The sequence below is a fragment of the Canis lupus genome, chromosome 29 (genome assembly GCF_011100685.1).
Source record: "Canis lupus familiaris isolate Mischka breed German Shepherd chromosome 29, alternate assembly UU_Cfam_GSD_1.0, whole genome shotgun sequence".
In the NCBI taxonomy this organism is placed as follows: Eukaryota; Metazoa; Chordata; class Mammalia; order Carnivora; family Canidae; genus Canis; species Canis lupus.
In genome coordinates, this window is record NC_049250.1 from 34,541,156 (window position 1) to 34,561,561 (window position 20,406).

General features: G+C 34.6%; 1 protein-coding gene and 1 long non-coding RNA gene across 11 annotated transcripts in view; one reads left to right on the forward strand and one right to left on the reverse strand.

The window, feature by feature from the left end:
• LOC111093250 overlaps window positions 1-20,406 on the forward strand; it is an 80,036-nt gene that overhangs the window by 22,397 nt on the left and 37,233 nt on the right. For 7 of the 9 annotated variants that reach the window (XR_005381204.1, XR_005381199.1, XR_005381196.1 and 4 more), the window contains one exon: window positions 17,347-17,514. The exons of 1 other annotated variant lie outside the window; for it this stretch is intronic. This is a non-coding gene — a long non-coding RNA (uncharacterized LOC111093250). Of the gene's footprint in view, window positions 1-6,304; window positions 6,348-17,346; window positions 17,515-20,406 lie in introns of all 9 variants that reach the window. One more of the 9 variants, XR_005381197.1, reaches the window with a different exon arrangement.
• MMP16 (matrix metallopeptidase 16) overlaps window positions 1-20,406 on the reverse strand; it is a 304,449-nt gene that overhangs the window by 4,668 nt on the left and 279,375 nt on the right. Inside the window, exon 10 of one of the 2 annotated variants that reach the window (XM_038579700.1) lies at window positions 8,104-17,974. The exons of the other annotated variant lie outside the window; for it this stretch is intronic. Coding sequence (XP_038435628.1) covers window positions 17,640-17,974 — 335 coding nt within the window. The 3' untranslated portion in view covers window positions 8,104-17,639. Of the gene's footprint in view, window positions 1-8,103; window positions 17,975-20,406 lie in introns of those variants that run through there. 2 annotated transcript variants of the gene reach the window in all.

Sequence of the window (20,406 nt, forward strand, 5' to 3'; positions counted from 1 at the left end):
AAGCAATGGAATATATATTTTTCTTAAGTGCACATGGAATGCTGCCCAAGATCATATGTTAGGGCACAGAAGAAGTCTTAATGATTTTAAGATTCAAATCATAGCAAGCATGTTTTCTGATCACAGTGGTATGAAACTTAAAAAAAATATTTTTTACAGATTTATTTATTTATTCACACAGAAAGAGAGAGAGAGAGAGAATGAGAGACAGGCAGAGACATAGGCAGAGGAAGAAGCAGCTTCCCCTCAGGGGACCCGATGCAGGACTCGATCTCAGATCCCAGGATCATGCCCTGAGCTGAAGGCAGATGCTCAACTGTGGAGCCACCCAGGCATCCCTAAAAATTAATTAATTATATAAAGAAGCCAGAAAATTCACAAATATGTGGATATTCAACAACATGCTACTGAATAACCATGGGCCAAAGAAGATATTAAAAGAGAAATAGAAAAAAATTCCTGAGACAAATGAAAATGGAAATCTAACAAATCAAAATTTATGGAATAAGGCAAAAATAATTTAAGAGGAAAGTTCATGCCTATGTTGAAAAACAAGAAAGTCTCAAAAAAGCAACCTAACTTTTTTTTTAAAAACAACCTAACTTTATACCTCAAGAAAGTAGAAGAAGAAGAACAAATGAAGCTCAAAGTTAGTAGAAGGAAGGAAATAAAAGAAAAGCATAGATAAATTAAATAGAGACTAAAAAGACCATAGAAAAGATAAATGAAACTAAGAGCTGGTTCTTTGAGAAGGTAAACAAAATTGACAAAACTTTAGCTAGATGACTCAAGAAAAGTAAAGGACTCAGATAAATGAAATCAGAAATGAAAGAGGAGGGACGCTCAGTGGTTGAGCATCTGCCTCTGGCTCCGGGTGTGATCCCAGAGTCCCAGAATCGAGTTCCGCATTGGGCTCCCTGCATGGAGCCTGCTTCTCCCTTTGCCTATGTCTTTGCTTCTCTCTGTGTGTCTCTCATTAATAAATAAGTAGAATCTTAAAAAAAATAAAGAGGACATGTTATGACTAATACCATAGAAATAAGAGTTACAATAAAGAATTATATACAAATTGGAGAATCTAGAAGAAATGGATACTTTCTTAGAAACATAGAACCTACCAAGACAGAAACATTATGAAATAGAAAATCTGAACAGACAAAAGTCCAGGACCAGATGGCTTCACTGGTGAATTCTACCAAACATTCAAAGAAGTAATTCCAATTCTTCTCAGACTATTCCAAAAATAATTAGGGGTAGGGAGAACTCTTCCAATTATATTTTGTGAAGCCAGCATTACCAGAACTAGACTAGGACACCACAAAAAAAGAAAATTATAGGCCAATATTGCTGAAGTACACAGATGAAACAATCCTCAACAAAGTATTTGCAAACCAAATGTAACAATACATATTCAAAGAATCATACACCACAATCAAATGGGATTTACTGCAGGGATGCAAGGATGGTTAAATTTGCAAATCAATATGATACACCACATAAACAAATAAAGGATAAAGATTATATGATCATCTCAATAGATGCATAAAAAGTGATAAAATTCAACATCCACTTATGACAAAAACTCTTCAAAAATGGATATTGAGGAAATGTGCCTTAACATAATGAGGCCTGTATGACAAGCCCACAGCCTACATCATAACTCAATGGTGAAAACTTGAAAGATTTTCTGGTAAGGTCAGAAGCAAGACAAGGACGTCCACTCTTGCCACTTTTATTCAATATAGTATTGGAAATCCTAGCCAGAGAAATTAGGCAAGAAAATGAAAGACATCCAAATTGGAAAGGCAGAAGTAGAACTGTTACTGTTTGCAAATGACATGATACTATGTAAAGACTAAAGACTCCATCCTAAAGCCTCCATCAAAAAACTGTTGGAACTAGTAACAAATTTAGTAAAGTTGTAGGATACTAAATCAATACACAAAAATCTGTTGCATTTCTTCACACTAATAACTATCAGAAAGAAATTAAGAAAAACAATTCCATTTACAATTGCATTGAAAAAATAACCTAGGAATTAATATATGAAATGAGGTAAAAGACCTATATATTGAAAACTATCAGATATTAATAAATGATTTGAAGAACACACAAATACGTGGAAAGATATTCTGTGCTCATGGATTAGAAGACTTAATATTGTTAAAATATTAGAATTCCCAAAGAAAACTAAAGATTCAATGCAATCTCTATCAAAATTCTTTTTCTTTAAAGATTTTTTTAACTTATTAGAGATACAGAGAGAGGCAGAGACATATGCAGAGGGAGAAGCAAGCTCCCCTCAAGGAGCCCAGTGTGGGACTCAATCCTGGATCCCAGGATCATGCCCTGAGTGGAAGGCAGACACTCAACTGCTGAGACACCCAGGCGTCCCCCTATCAAAATTCTAATGATATTTTTCAGAGAAATAGAATAATCCTAAATTTTTTTATACACACACATACATTAGAATATTATTCAGTAAAACAAAAAAAAGGGTAAAAAAAAAGAATATTATTCAGCCATAAAAAATAATGAACACTTGCCATTTGTGACATGGATGAACCTCAAAGACATTATCTGAAGGGAATTAAGTCAGTCAAGGAAACACAAGTACTGAGTGATCTCTTTTATATGTGGAACCTGAAAAGCAAGCAAACAAACAAAAAAAACCGAGCTCATAGATATAGAGAACAAATTGGTGGATGCAGAAGGCAAGGGGTGAATAGTTAGAGAATGGGGTCATCTGGTTTTTTGTTTGTTCTAGTTTAAATACATTGAATAAAAATGGAAAAAGATAAAGAAAGCAACTCTGCCTGACTTTAGCCAAACAAGAAGAAGAAGAAGAAGAAGAAGAAGAAGAAGAAGAAGAAGAAGAAGAAGAAAAGAAAGAAAGAAGGAGAGAAAAAAAAGCATTAAAAGTGAAGTGGGTAGCTCATAGAATCATGAAGTAGGCCGGGAAAACAAGATTTAGAGGCATCAAATCCCGTCATGATCTAGTCATTTCCTAAGTCTTTGAACTTAATCTTTTATAATTCTCCTTCATGTACATGGGGGTCTGGTAAAATAATTCATTTTCCCAAATGTTCTATGCTCTCCTACACTTGTATGCTTTTCTATAAATGATAGCTTTTGCCTAAAATGCAACTTTCCTATTGTTTACTTGTTAATCTACTTTTTTCCCCCATGCATTATCCTTTTTATAAAGTCTTCCATGATAACTTCAGGTACAGTCACCATCTAGATTCTCTCCTGATTCTGTTATACCTATAATAATGTAATATTTTTCATATTATCTATCATATGTTATGTTACATTGTGGTATGTGTTTTATGTTGAATAATATATTAATTACAATGAGGTACAATAATTTAGGCAAATTTGACTCCCTTAATGAGACATCATCTCTTGATTTCCTACTAGACGAAGACTAAACTGTCTTCCTGTATCATGTCCTCTGCTTCCCCTCCTTTGTCCTCTAAATATAGTTTATTACAGTTTTTGATTAAAGATGCAATTTTTACAGTATCATGTCTATAGCTATTCAGAATTGAGCACTGAATTGGACCTATATTTTAATTTTTAAAAACTCTTCCTTAAATTAATATTTGCCTAGTTTTTACACTTGCTTCATTTTATTTTATCCACTGCTAATTATCCTTACACCTTACATAGTCTAAGTACAATTTCCCATAAGGTCAATTATATCAAGTAATCTATTGGTTTCTCTTTGTGTTTATTTATGAATAATATATATATATATATAATACACACACACACAGCACACTAGAGTCTTCCATTCTCCTATTTGGACTAGCTGCTATCAGGCCTATTATCCCAGGATTTATCTTCATGTTATTGTATGAAATTTTTTTGAATTTCTCAAAAAATGGAATCTCTATTCCTTAAATCTTATGTGTAGTATTCTTCATTTATTGTTCTGATGGAGCACTTTCTGCAGTAGCTTCACAGGTTAAAAAAGATGAGACAATGACAAAAGTCATGAAGATGGAGTCCTTAACATGCTTTTCTCTTGGTCTTGCTGCTCCAATCTTAACTGCTTATCTTTTATGACTGGTACACCATTGTAATCCTGAAAATGTCCTTCACCACCCTTTTGGATGATCCATTTACTTCTATCTTCCTTTTGTTGAAACTCCTGTTTTTCTGAATTCTGTGTCTTGGATATCTCATTGCTTAGTAGATTATATTATATAGGTAAGAAATGGACGGGGGAAGAAAAAAATTAACTTTGTGTTCCAATCTACTAAAAATCTTATCAATTTTTAGTTTCTATGCAAATGATTTTTAAAAATTTGTCCCTCTAAGAGATAATAAGGATTATTTTACAAGTTTCTTAATGATATTGCTTTGTGTCACTATGGTTGTTTGAACTATTCTTTAGATGCCTAGAAATTCTCAGTTGTCTGATCCTGTTTAATAGGGGGAAACAAAAAGCTGATTGGAAACACTGACTGCATGAGTGGGACTTGTCTACATGAATTTTAATAAAGGATAATCTTGCTGATCTTTGGTTTGGGAAACCCTCATTACATATTTTATTGTTTTTCCTTTTGGATTGGTCAGATTCACCAGAGAAGAGTATTCCATTTGTTTGTTTTGGGGTTTTTTTTTTTTTTTTGGCCTAAAGAAAACAACAACAAACAATTCTCCCCAAGACTAGCTCCTGACATACCAGTGATGAAGCTGAGGAAGTCTGGGAGGTGTCTGTATTAACATTCCAAATATAGAAGTTTTTAAGTATAGAAGTTTTTTAAGTAGGCTCCATGCCGCATATGAAGCCCAGCACAGGGCTTGAACTCACAACCCTGAGATCAAGACCTGAGCTAAGATCAAGAGTCACGCATGTAACCAACTGAGCCATGCAGGTGCCCCTGGCTTTTTAATATCTTAAATCCTGATAACAGTTCTCTAATCATTGGTGCCTCCCAAACACAGTCTTCCCACTTTTACTTGGCTATGGTTCCTGGAAAATTTCCTCTGGTTTAAAAGGTGATTATTAGAAGCAAAAGGTCAATACTTATAGAAAACAAAAATTAGCCTAAATTTGAGGCTTTCTTTATGATCTAATAAAAAATATTTAAAGGGCTTTGGAAAAAAGTAATGCCTTGGAAAGAGTCAAGGTCAAGTGCTTGAAAATTTTTATCTTGCAAACAAATACTTTTAAATATCTTTATTCATAAGACTCCTAAAAAACAGGTGAGAGACTATATTACAAAGTAAAATAAGACTTCTGTAATAACAAAATTAAAAAAAAATACAATTTCATTTAGTGTAGTGAACATTTCTAGAGCTTCTTCATTCAAGGCACTGAATTAGATGCTGCAGGAGGGACCAAAAACAAAAACAAAAACAAACCAAGAATGCAATTTCTAGAAGCTTAGACATTCACAGGGAAGAAGAATGCAATTTCTAGAAGCTTAGACATTCACAGGGAATAATGGTTTAGATTCACATAAAATTATAGATTTTGCCTAAAAAATTGCATGAGTATGACCATATAACTTATTATTAAAACTGGGAGACTTTAGAAGAGAAGGGGGGATACAACATTAATAATTATACTGGGATCATCCTAAGCAAAACAACATGCAAAGAGGTAATATGAGGTTTCAAAGTTGGTAGAGTTTGATCTACTTAGTGAGATGAGGGAAGATTAAAGAAGGGAAAAATGTAAATTCAAAGTAGAGAGAATAGCATGAGCCAAACTATGGATGAGGGGGTGGCAAGTATCTGGATGGTTTCAGGTATAAAAAATCTATATTGGTGAGAAAGTTTGAAAAGCAAGTTAAAAATAGATCTCAAAGAGTCTTCCTATAAAATCTTTGTTTTAATAAAGGATTGATATGATTCAAACTCTAATTTGAGAAGATTGTTCTGCCGGGAATGCATAGAAAGGCTAGAAAGGAAAGAGATTGAATTAGCCAAGAAGATTCAGAGGGGAAGGAGTTATGAACCCGAACTAGGATGAGAATGTCATGGAGAAATTAGATGTCAATAATATTGTTGATGCAGAATTCATAGTTAGCTTCTATAGCAGGCTCTAGGTATAGAAAAGGAGTAAGAAATGAATAGGTCCTGCCCTGAAGGAGCAGAAGTATTAATGGCAGAGTAACCATCAATATGAAATACTCTTAAGAAGGCCGGTAAGATAGGGAATTAGACTAGATTTAGTTACAAATATATCATTTAAATGTAAAGACGTGGTGAGGAGTGCCATAAAATTATAAGAATGAGTGAATCAAGAAAGGAGTGAATCATACTTTTTTTTTTTTTTTTCAAGGAATAGAACAATTAAGGAGAGAGAAGAGAGAAAGAAGGTGGAGGTAAGGAGGAAGAAGAAGAGGAAGGAGAGAGAGGGTAGTGGGGAGAGCTAGTGACACATTGGGGTAATTAAGGGAGTGGCAGAGGGCACCAAGCTGGGTTACCCCATTCAAAGACCTCCTATGAAAGACTTAGAATATGCAAACATTTTCATTCACCTCAGTGGCATCTGCTTCTGCAGCTCCCTAGGTGTGTTACTGAGTTCTCGACAACCCTATCCGGATTTCTCCTTTTCTCCACAGTATATCATTCTAGTTTGGTCCTTGGTTATGGCAGCAATCATGCAAGATAGGTCATATAATAGCATATTTTTGATACTAAGTAAATAAAATTCAGGTACGTAAGAAAAATACTGGGTTAGATCGCTATTTCTCGCTTTTTTCTCTTTGATCATAAAAACAATGAAGATGTATTCTTGGATTCTGATTAGTTATGGTTTCATATTGTTGACAGCTTTATAAAAATAAAAGATACCTTTTCGGGACGCCTGGGTGGCTCAGAAGTTGAGTGTCTGCCTTTGGCTCAGGTCATGACCCCAGGTCCTGGGATCAAGTCCCATGTTGGGCTCCCCGCAGAGGGTCTGCTTCTCCCTCTGCCTGTGTCTCTGCCTCTTTCTGTGTGTCTCTCATGAATAAATAAATAAAATCTTTTTTTTTAAGATATCTTTTAACAGTCTTTCTTTTGCAAATAAAAATACAATATATTGTTGCTTGGCGAATCTTGTAGGTTCTTACGGGCTGACATGTTCCAAGAGTCCAACAACTCTGATCTGTGCTTCCTTTAAATTCTTTGAGATAGACACGCAAATTCTCAGGGATGCACCATTGAAAGAGATTTCAAAGACTAAACACAAACAGTTCTCTGTCCCTCTCGTCTACTGTTTATTACTTCAGACAATTAAATCTCTTGTGATTGTCTTAGTTACCTTGCTTCAGCACTCCTGTTTTATGTGTGGACGAAAATTTGTAAGATTAGTTTCTTTGTGCATAGATACATCTTGATTTTTGCGTGAGAGAACATATTTGTTTGTTATTCCCCATGTGCATTCTTAATTCTTCCTAAAATTCGGCTGACCGTTTGGAACTATTGATACATACTAGATTGGATTTTCAAGAAACTCTTCTTTCAGCACTTGATTACATGCAAATAATTGGTACTGTAAGAGATTTCATAGTTGATCCTGTGTTCAAGATAATTTATAAAAATGCAGGTATGGAAATGTTTACCTTTGCTTATATTTTCTATGAGTCAGTTCTTTATTCATGGCCATTCTTTACTAGAATCCTATCATTAAAAAAAAAAAGTTCTTAAATGGGATTCCATCAGACTTTTGATATAAAAATTAACTCCTTTGATTAAATTTACTTACCTAGACAGTCATGATGTATGACTTTAAACAATAAATTATACTCATATATCCAAAAGTTAATATTTATTCTTGTTAGACAGAGATGAAATCCTAACATATCCTATGTTCATGGCTACTTGACTGAACTATATCTGAGATAGTAATGCTTCGTGCTCCTGTCCTTGGCTAGCCACATGCATCTAGTTAGTTGTTGAACAATTCTCCAGTTGATGTGGCCAGTTTGATATATTTGCTCTTTCAGGCCTCAGTTACTTACGGATTTTCATTTTCTGTTTCCTATTGATTAGAAAGAAACAGAGAGTAAAGGCCACTGCTATAGATCACAGCCTCTATATTAGTCATAAATGTATGTATATCATTCATTGAGTAAAACCACAATGTCTATGAACTGTTTTTCTTTTCTCTTATTTATTGACAGTTTTTTTTTTTAATTACAACACAATGAATTGATGGTAAATACAGAAGATGCAATAGTATAAAAAGCCATTTAACCCTTCCCTAGGTTAAGACACTTACAGCAGACAAAAACTGCCCCACCCAAAATCCCCTCCTTGAATGGAAACAAAATAAATATAAATTAATAAATACAAAACAAATCACTGCACAGCCCTTAACTCTTTGATTGCCATGGCAAGAACCATGCTGATGATTCTAGCTTGTGACATTTGTGTGGTTAAAGGTTGCCGCAGCAGTCAAAGGGTTATAGCATTGTAAACATAAGTACTTTGTGGAAAAGTTCAGTCATGTTAATGGTCTACAGCGATGAGATTAATAGCATGACCCCTTGACCTTTAATGACGCAACATTATAAGGAGTTGAAGAGAGAGTAGCTTGGTGAGCTGTTACATAGACTAGTCAACCATTTTATTTAACAATGTGCTATGAGGCCTTGATTTACTAATAAAAGACAACTTGTGAATAATAAACACTGTTCAATGCATTGATCAATAAAATCAATGAAAAAATTAATTTAAGCACCACAAAATTTTGCCTGATTATATCTGACAGTCATAATACACTTTAGCACCATTTATTTAGCCTTATATTTGCACACAAACAAGCTTTGTGTTTGTCAGTAGAAGCTATCTGAAAAAATATATATTTACATATATATATATATATATATATATATATATATATATATATATATGCCAGGTTAGAGATGTTATAAATGTATAGAATCCTGTGTGGGCAAAAAAACCACTAACAACTTGCAAACCTTAAAGCTCATTCAGCAAATAAATGTGTTATTTATTTCTTTCCTAGCACACAGAAGACTACATATTATCAAAAACTTAATGAAGTAGTGTTGAGTGTAATGTGAACAATCCAGAAGCTTAAAGTTAGATTTTAATATCCTCTCCACAACTGAAAATATCATGGGGAATTAAAATAAAGGCAAAGTATTGTCAGACAACCAAGAGATAATAGCCTAAATATTTAATTTCTTAGTGTTTCTCTCTGCTTCATGTTGTAATGTTATTTAAATAAAGTCTGCATTAATTTTATGCATTATATTCTTTTAATCTCCCATAACCACAATATAGAAAGGAAAAATGATTTTCATAAGAAGCTATAAAATGTCTACTGTTTACCCAAGAGACAACTTTCTTTTGCAATTGCTTGCATCTCATTCTGGCTCTGAAAGACAAATGTATGTGCAATTATTTTTTAATATAGCATATGGTATTTATTTGACAAACTAAATTTATGGGAGCTTTCCTCCCTAATCTATCTGTTTAATATGTATGTGTATGTATATTTATACACACACACATACATACATGCGCACACACTATACACACACACATACACACACACACACTATATATTTCCAAATCTATATTACCAGATAGCTCATATGGATGGCATAAATTGTGTTCATTATCATACTGATCCACTGCTGGAATCAAGATAATGTTAAATATAGGTATACAGATTTTAAAACATCTTGAAGATAGACTACTACACTGATGAAGCAGGCAATTTTCTTTGTATCAATAACTGATTCTTTTAAAAAACCATCAATAGACTATGGACTATGTTTTTGCTAAAAAAATTAAGTTTATTAAAAGTTATAATAGCGCAAATTTGAACTAGTAAACTCCATTTATTTCCTTCCTAGAATATAAAAACAAGATATATTTGTTTAAAATTAGATACCTAAAAAAAAAATCTTACAAGACTTTTAATCCTGAAGCAAATTTTTATGGGTGAGTCTTTAAAACCCCTGAAAATAGAGGTCCACAATAGAAATGCTGATGCAGTCAAAACCAATGCAGCAAAAAGCTGCCACTATAATACCCCTTATTCTTTTATTCTCTCTCTTTATAATATATATGTAATTTATGTAATTTACACATAAAGGGAAATAGACAAAGAATCGAGGTTTTTAGGCATTCATGTGCACATGATGTACCTTAAACAGAGTACTATATTAAGATATTCACTTTCCTGTATAATTGTTTAAGATACATTCTCCAAAAGCGAACTTCCTTAGCTGGCTTATCAACAGTTGACAGCCTTCATACTCAGCATTTCACTTTTCTCAGGGGAATAAAAAAGTTAAAATCCAATATAAGAGATTGGAAGGTATGTGAAATTGATTGGGAACTGTCTTTGCATGAAAGTTGTGAAGGAAATTACAGAGGAACAAAAACATATTTTCTGGGCACCATGTCTGATGTACAGTGCGGCTCAATTCTGGTTTTCATAAACGGAAGGGAAAATCAAATCTGTAAAAAAAGAAGGGCAAGGTGGAAATGGGAAGGAATGCAAATATAGGTACAGAGTGCATAAGACAACACAAAATAAATATATCCCTCCCCACCATCTGCATTTTGGGCTGACACCCAGAAAGCAAACAAATAATTTCAGATTTGGAGGAGCAGAAAAACCAGACATGCAATCATCCATGTTAAGAAATCAGGTCTGTTTGGAAGTAAACAAAGTAACCAAGATTGTGAAATTTTGTATTTATGAACGTATAAAAGAATAACTATTCCTCTTCAGATAGAAAAGAAGTGAGGAGAAAAAACACAACTCATTTTACCCACGCAGTAGTACATACTAAAGAGCTGTGAGAAGACAAGCAACCATGTGGCCTCTGTGATGTTATTTCAGTGGTAGCAAAGATTATGACATTGATTTAAGGATTGCATTATCATTCAAGGAAACTATATTTTACCTTCACAACTGGGTTATGAATAGATAGAGAGGGAGAAAGTTCAAATTGGCATTACGAAAGAACAAATGAAACATGCATTCTAGTGACTTTGCAAATAGACAGCTCACACCAGGCTTTATTCACCATATCTTAGCAAGACAGGCCAACATAGAAACATATAATCATACAAAAGGTGGCAAGTACAAGCAGCACCATATCCTATCCTAGGAAAAAGCATCCTACCATGCAGTCATATCTCACCAAAGCTTCATCAAATAGGAGGCATTTATAAAAAGGCCTGTGTCAAAAAATGTTATGCCTGGGGTCAGATCTAGCTACAGACCAAGTTCTATAGATATGTCTGTATTTTGCATGATTTTTTTTTTCATGGAGAAAAACAAGTAGATAAAATACTCAAGAAACATCTTCGTAAGTCAAGAGGTTAACCATTTTATTCATGTTCACCATTCCCTCCTTCCGTTTTTTTCCTTTGTGAAATAAGGGTTAATGACATCTTACTCTGAAGCTATGTGGCCTAACATGATACAGTTATCACATTTCCTTATTTATATTTAATTGATTTTCTTCTCCCTTCTTAAGGGCATATAAATCCAGCTCTGTAGCAGAGCACATGGCAAAGTATGTGAATCAGCACAACAATCTAGTTGACGATGTCTCTGTCTTACAATGCCCAGCGGGCCTTTGAATGTAAGGCCACATCGAGTGCAAATCTGATTACCCCAGTCCAATATTAGTGTAAGACAGTTTTTTTAAGATGCACTGCTCTTTAAATTGGAAAGGCATAGAATCCTTAGAAATCTTCATAAATAAATAGCCTTCATATGTTTTTTATACTTCTGTACTAACCAGGAGTTAACTGGGTGTGCCCTCATTTCCCTTAAAGAGTTTTAGTTATGTACTATTTTACAGTACTCATGATTTACCTTCACTTCGTATAATTAGCATTGTTCTAAAAAAAAAAAAAGATGCGTGTTCCTGTCCAATTATAAGCTCACAATCATGTTTAAAAATTGAAGGCTGCTACTTCACTATTCTACCAGAGAATTGACGAATTTTATACTATCCGGTTTTCACTCGATTTCTGTGAATTTGTCAGTGTTTGTTTGGATCGGTGTTCACTCTTAGGCTTTATATACTATTGGTTCAAATTTCACAGCAGAAATGCGTATAAAATGTTGAAAGAGATGTTGTAATTGATGGTATTCATCTGACCTGAAATAGCTCTGAATCACTTCAACAGGATACCAGTGGAAACAAAGAATGATTTGAGTAGGAGAGAAAGACAACGGTTACAATTACATGAGATTTGAACACACAGGCACCTCTGCTGTGATGCCAAGTGTGTATACCATATGGTCACTGAGGTAAATTTCTATCCTAGAGAAATGGCTTTCTCAGGAGGTTCTAATATCTTTCCAATTGAGGTTACTTAACACCTAACTTTTGACATTTTTAGCCTATCAGGCAGTGCATTAGTATCAGATCTGTTTATGCAGGGTAACATCTAAAGACCACTGGCTAATTATATACATTGATATATCACATACCCATTACTGATATGAAGAGCTTAAAGTTGCATTTTTCTCTATTTTTATACTTGCTAAAGTAAAATTTCCAGTTGTATTAAGCAGTGCTATAGTATGTTTTTATATCTTACAAAACACTCATTTTTTTCTTTTCCTCCATTTCTATTATATTTAATAAATATAATATTTAATTTTCATATTTATGGTGTGGTGCTAGGCCTGGTTGCTGCTTTCTTTATTATATAAAGTTCTAATTTTTAAAATATAACCGGTAAAATTTTTCTGATGTAGCTAGGGTTCCCTCTTCAGCAACAAGGAACCTAAAACATACATATATATCCTCTGCCAGTTATAACCTGCGGTCACAATAAATCAGTATCATGAAGGTGCATGAGATGCAGTGGAATGATTAAATCCTGTAAAATTATTGGCTTGAAACCTTTGGTGATATCATATATTGGCTGAGATTGTATTTACAGCTACTTATAAATAGCTCATCTGAATTTAACATTTTTGATTTAGACGGCATGTTCTGTTTGACATCTGTGATATTTTGGAACGTGCTCTTGAGAGCATCCAAAAATTAAATGAACTCTTTGCGATGTTTGCGAAAAAGATTTCACCACCATCCACAAGGTTGTTTCAGTATATGTTACAATCTCACAGACTCAATACTATCAGTAAATCACCGCCTTTATTAGTTTCTGGAAATAATTTCCAAAACTTCAAAAAAAAAAAAAAAAAGAAAAAAGAAAAAGATCTTTTCATGCCTTTTGTGTTAACTCAGTCTATTTGATTAAAACATCCACTTCTCTTCAGATAGCACATTGAATTTAGTCAATATGGACACATTTGTTACTCTACTGTAAGATTCACAAAGTGTGGGCGTGTATTTGATACTAGAGATATTAGCATAATATGCAGAACTTGGAAGTATTATATTACTCTACCTAGGACCCAGTATATACACATCATCCACATATTGGAACTACCAGTGAAGCTGGGCAATGTTTTCATCCACCACATTGCGTTTTCAAATCACCCACAGAAAGGGAATAGGAATAAGTGTATCGAATATGAAACAAATCGTGTCAATAGAAAAAGATTACAAGCAATCTGACTAGGAAAAGTAACATTTGCTTATTTCAGTAAATCAGTCTCTATCCTTTATTACTTAGTAATTATTTTCTGTAAATTATTACTTAGTAATTTATTACATCTGATTCAGAAAAGCCTTGCCCTCTGATTTATAACAGAAGTTGTCTTTGCTAGTATCATATAATGTTCTCTAATTTATCTATGGTATCTCTGCAGTTGTAAAGAGCCTCTGTATTCACCTGTTCTGATTGCCATGTCAGCAGACACTTTGTTCTAAAAGGGGTCAATAGTTAAATTCTCAACCTCTTGAACGGTCTGATGTGGACTGACTTCTTTTTAGGGAATACAGACTGACTGGCTATTTTAATACTTCATTTCAGTCCAGTTAACAATATATAGAACAATAATATTTGGCTAAAATTATAAACTATAGAGTTAATTTATGTAAGGAACATTACCTTGTTTACACTTGTGTTTATATTAAAGTAATAATAATGAAACAGAAGGAGAATTATGTTTTGTGATCACAAATGTGTTTTCAATTTGAGAAACCCTAGGTCTGAACTTTCCATGCTAGTAATGATAGTGTGATGAAAAATATTTGCTAGATTGTATGCAGGGAGATTTCTATCGATACTGAACTTGGTATATTATGTTGTTGACCTGTGGGAAGTTTATCCCACATTGTTTTTGAATCACTTTTCTTATGTGCTAGACCAATTGGTCACTCTCCCTTTCATTATTCCAATAGGATCAAGACTTTTTTTTTCCCCAAACCCCAAGTGGAAGAGGAGTCAGCAACCATACTCACAAAGTGCCCTGTGTACAATACACAAATAGAATCTTGATGTTTTCGGTTATATGGAACTTAATATTTTCTTATCTCTTGTAATCTCACAGCCTGAAAATTTAACTGTTCTAGTCAAGAGAGAAGCTATAGATGCCTCTTCTTATCACATTAATCTCATCTCATATTTAAGTAAATACGACCCAACACTTACCCATGACATTTCCAGAATTCAAGCATAATGACAGGGTCCTTCCCTTCTTAATGCTATGGTTATTTTCTAGCCCTTATATACTTATAGTTGTATGATGGATCAGGATTTTGTGACAAATGAGTAAAGAGGCAAAAGATTGCTTCTTCAGTTTCTTTCTCATTTTAGAAAAAATAAAATAAAATCAACATTTAATGCAGGTTTATGGGATTCCTCAATGATTTACCCATGCCCCCAAATGACAGAGTTCCTCATTTCTATGTTTAGCAAAATACAATTTCCAGTCATCTTTCTTCTTGACACCAAAGTCCTAAAATGATTAAACCCTCCCATGAGCTAACACTGTATAAGTGAGCTTATGTAGATAGTCCTCCGTGCTCAGTAGAAGTGACTAACTCTTTATAATATCAACATCATCTAGAATGGAAGCACTGAAGTGAAGCTACGGGACTGATTTTGGTCCTCTCTCCACGCTTTCTTTCTTGGCCCTCGCATACATAATCTCTGATATCTTGTCAAAATACAGTTTGCATTGCATAATGTTTTGCTGTAAAGCCATTCCTCTTTTTTAACTGTTCTTTTTTCTTATCCTTACATTATATATGTTCAGGTTGTAAGAAATCACAATCTGCAAGGCTTTGCAGCATGCCACCCATGATTACAAAATATTTTCCCAAACCAAATCATAAACATGTTGTTTAACTGAAAGACATTCTAATTTTCATGCTATGTTGAGTATAAATATAAATTCAAGGCAGCCAAACTATCCATTTCCAAATAAGAATGTGTACCTACACTCATTAAAAATCATCTGGAAATGTGTATTATTAGCAAATGAGTAAGAAATTTTCACTAGTATAAAATTCCTGCTTTATATAAAAGCCACACTGGCCATTCAAGTATTTTGAGGTTTTTTTTTTCCCCTATAGTTTTATATTTGTACTTAAAATGATGAATTTAGACTTGAAATTATATTAAAGGAAAATTAAAAGTCACTTCTACCTATAGGGCATTTTCGAGTGTGCATGTAAAATAGCAAAGTGTCCATCTTGCAGATCCACCATCAACACTCTTTCTCTCTACTCTAAGGAAACAGCTCATGCTTACTAGGGTTTTAGAGTACAATTAACACTCCAAAGGAGAAGCAACACCAGATTTCCTTCAGTTTGTGCCAGTTTGCAAGTTAAAGGTCAAAGGGCAAAGACATAGAACAGGACTCTTCAAGGAAAATTTTCACAGAAGACAATGTTTAAGTTGTTGTTAATGACAGTCAACAGATCAATAATCAAGTTCAAGGCAAGCTGTTCATTGTTTCAAAAGCTAATCCCCTCAAAAGCTGGCTTTCACACAAAGCCAATGTCTGACTCATGGGGTGCATTCAGTCTGACCATCTCTAATAAGTTCACAGCCCAGTGGCTGTAAAGCCTTTCACTGCAAGAAGCAGCTCCTAAAAATCAATAAAGAGGTCTGTCAGTTGCTGACTTTTCTCTAGGAAAAAAATATTGATACAAACCTGCTCTGCAGGTCACATGAAAATGACAATACTGCTGTTAGGACAAATTACACTCAACAATGAAATGCTTTGGTGGTCTCTTGGCTCTGTCAGTGATCAAATGGATGGCTAAATGCCAGAAGCCACACTAACCCTTTGAGAACTATGGCTGACATGCAATAGGTAATGTACTGGAGGATATTCATGCAATCTCAGAGTCATCATTTTAAGTCATTTTAAAAATGGCAATGCTGACTGCATGTACCAAGGCAAACTGAATTTTCATGCAATGGATTTCAAAACAGAAATTCAATATGTCTAAGGAAAAAAAAAAAGACTTAGGCTATTATAATCAGTTCCTCAAATAAAATTTCACTCTTACATTTTCTTAATAAAATATCTTTTTATTTGCCAGAAAAATGTTTGGCAAGTAACATCGTTTCTGTTCGCTATAAACGCATTTATGTAGTACCACAAATCGCTTAAAAATTACATGGGGTTGTAGGATACCTGTTTTAGAAACCTGAACTCCTTGAACCCGTGCCGGTTTTTACCATTGCCCAGTTCTAGAATTTACCAGATAGCAAGACTGACGACCCTAAGACTCTGAAAGCTGATCTGATAGTTCTCAAAGGGTTACACCAAGGTATTACTAGTGTCACATATCCTTGTAAAATAACTGTCACTTTAAACCACTTTGGAGACATACTGCTTCTTGCTCTTAATGAATATTCCTGACAGACCCACGGAAGGCCTGGGGCAATGGCCTAATAACAACTTGGGGAGATCATCACAATGATGTAGGGGTCAGGTGGCAGGAAGGGGATTAGAAACACTTCAAAAACAATCAAAAGGTCCTGTTTGAATATAGCTATGAATATAAATGTGATGAAACATTGAGGACGTAGCTGAGAACAGCTGTATAAAACGAAAAATGGATGTATTATTAAGGCTGTTACTATATTGCAGATATTTTGGCCCCTTGTTGGTCGGAAAATGGCTGTCCCAACAGTCTAAAGTCCTGCATCTGTATTCCAGATCTCCCACCTGACAAAAAAGGAAGTGGAGGAGACTATCCATAGCAGTCAGAGAGCTATCTTCTTTGGAGACAAAGCTGTTTTGGGTCTTCACACTTTCCTGAAAGTTCAATTGTGGGTTTTTTGTTTGTTTGTTTAACCTTTTTTTTTTTCTTTGCTTTAAAGCAAAAATTCATGGGTTTTCCATTTTGCTTTTTTTCCCCCAGATATGGGCTCAGACTTCAGAAGGAAAATAATATTAGAAACCTTTAAGAAGAATCTTTTCTTCTTTTTTTTTTTTTTCCTCTTCTTTAGTTAATCCTGAAAATTTACTGGGCATTGAGCGTGCAGAGGAAAGGCCTAGAACTGAATGACAAAGAAAGACAAAGGACTGAAGAACGGCAGATACTGTGCATCATGGAAGCTTCCCCATGAGTGTGTTTCCACTCATGTGCAGGACCAGCAACCCTCTGGGTTTGAAAGGTCAGCCCTGAATCAGGCTGCCACCAGCCTGCTCCTAGCTAGGAAACAGCATAACAGCTCTTGTCTTGAATCTCAAGTTACCACAAACTCCTGGAAAAGAAAGAAAGAAAAAAAAAACCCCTACATCACACCCACTCTTGCATAGAGCGTTTACAGTACAGTATGTGGCGGGGTGTTCCTTTCCTCTTGAACTGGAACACAGTGTAAACCAATACAAGGAGGCATAAGGCCAAGATGCAGGGAATGACAATAGCTATGGCTTTCACAGTGCTGGCTGTGTTGTCCAGTTTGATGACAATGTCTACATCGTCTGGGGGGCTGTGTCCTTCTTTATCTCTGTCTGTTGGTCCATCACAGCCCATAAAATCCTTGAGGATGGATCTGGGATATCCAGGTTCTACTTTGAGTATCTGGTTGTTGAATTTCCAGTACTCCTTTCCTTTGTAGAAATACGTAAAGCCTAGAGGGGGAAACACACACACACACACACATAGGTACCACTTATTTGGAAAATGTATACGTACAGCAGTTTTTATTAGTTTACATTAGGCTACTTTTAAAAAGAGGTATGGTAAGGCCCTTCAAATTTGCTAGGAAGAAAACATTACCTTCAGCTCAGCAGTCTGTTGAAATAAACCTGGCTGGTATACTATAGGAGTTGTGCCCTCTAATGCCTACAGAAAGCTTAGCCAAGAGGCAAAATATCTATAGAGGACTGTTGAGAGAGCCCACTGAACACATCTACTCCTAGTCTGGAAAGAACGCTTTACCCTATTTCTTACTTGTAAGGTTGCTGTTTCAGATTTACCCATCAGGGTGATAATTCCAACCTACACTGAACTATGCTGAAACAGCAGCCTTCTACATCGAGGCACTCTGTGCCTGCAGATACTGAGGACACTCCACAATGCATTATGAGGAGGCCACCCCATGAGACACTTCAGGGGAGATTTCTCATCATCCTAGTATCAGGACCAGTTGTGTTTAAACACTAGGTTTGCTTCTGTCATTTGGACAAAAAATCATAACATTTTGTAAGTCATGAAACTACAGAGATGTGTTTCTTTGCTAGAAATCTTAATAAGTAAATAGGTATTTCGAGTATTTTCTGCACCAACCTTATTTCTGGCTCTTGATCATGCCCATTTTGTCCCTTCTCCTTTTCCCCTTTTTATTTAACATTCTTATTGACTTATATAGTAAAGGATTAGTAGAGTTAAATAAATCTGTAATTCTGCTTTTAATATTTTCAAATGAAATATTTCACAGGTGGTATGTGGAGGGCTCATGTAACCAGCAATACATATGAGGCATGTTCCAAAACATCATGGATGCAGATAATAGACTCTGAAAGCTTGTGAACATTAAACTACAAATATGTGTGTTTTCCTTAGGACTGTTTTCTAAATTGTTGTTTTTGTTGGGAAAAAAAAAAAGTTTTTCTTTTCATCCAGAGCTTCTTCATCCTAAGTTTTTTGTGACTGTACTCTTTGGACTTAATTCCTGCTTAAGACAAAATTCAAGAAACTACAATGAAATACTTTAACGTTATCAATACTTAAAAACTGTACTTTGAGAGCTATCTATTTTGAATAGTATACCTACTTTAGAGTTAGTAATCATTAATGAGGGTTTTTTTTTAAATCCTGTATTATTGAGCACTTATTATGGAAGAAGTACTATGCTTAAAACTCAGTAAATAACATATTTTAATCCTTATAACCACTCTGTTAGGTAGAATTATTTACCTATGTTTTTCAGGCAAAGATACTGAGGTTCAAGGATAAGATAATATGTCCAAGTCCTGGTGAAAGCAGAATTTAAATCTTGATCTAGTTCTAGAGTCCTGAACACTTAATGATTTTCTTAAAACTATGTCCTTTAGAGATCTCCTGTCCTTTAACAATTGCTTCTTGATTAAACATCACAGGTTGTGACAGGTAAAACCCATGCAACAAAAAACTCTGACACCTTTCAAAAAATTTCATCTAGGATAGACCAATCACTTCAGGTCAATCCACTTAGGAAATCATTCTGTTCAATGCCATAAAAATCTGCTGTTACTTTTAGTTTCCAAGGGCAGTTCTGCAATCAGAGTAACATGCCAAGTGAAAACAGGTGTATGTAGATTCAAATATTTCAGCAGGGAGCTGGTATTTGATCACGCTAATGAAATCCAATGTAATTACTCAACAAGCTTGGATAAAGAAATGTTGAGGACTTGCCAAATAACAGTACATTAGACAATCGCAGTTGAATAATGGCATTGATTTAGAATTAAACAGACCTTCAAAACAGGTGAATGTACTTCTTATATTTATAAACTGGAAACCAACAGCTGGAAGTGTCCTCATCTTTAATCTTTAGTCAAAGCTAATTACTGTGAATCTACCAGGTTCCATACAAAAGTTCAGAAGTTTCCATTTTCGTATTTATGCAGGCCAAATTTTATAGTAGCACACTCTGTATACAGGAGCAGAATTGTAGTTTACTGAATATACTTGTTAACAAGTCTAGTCAGTAGAAGTTAAATAATGAAAGTATTTGAAAAGAAGTGGCCTGCGATCTTGGTAATAGAAATCTGTTAAACCTTGATCCCACAATATTCATCTCATTTGATAATGTAAGTCTGATTCCGTCCCCCACTTAAGAAATAGCAGTTGGTTAAAGAAATGTTTATGTACTCATTTTTTCTTCCTTTTTAAGAGTAGCTTTGATGTTATACTCTTGTAGATGTTATGCTTATAAAGAATAGCAACTTCAGATGAATTCTTGCCTGAATTATTATTTTTTGAGAAATCCTGGGAAAGAATTCAGTGAGGTTGCAATGTATTATGTGATGACTTTTTTTTCCTCCCACATGTGACCAGATTTTACTGGTGACTTTTCTAT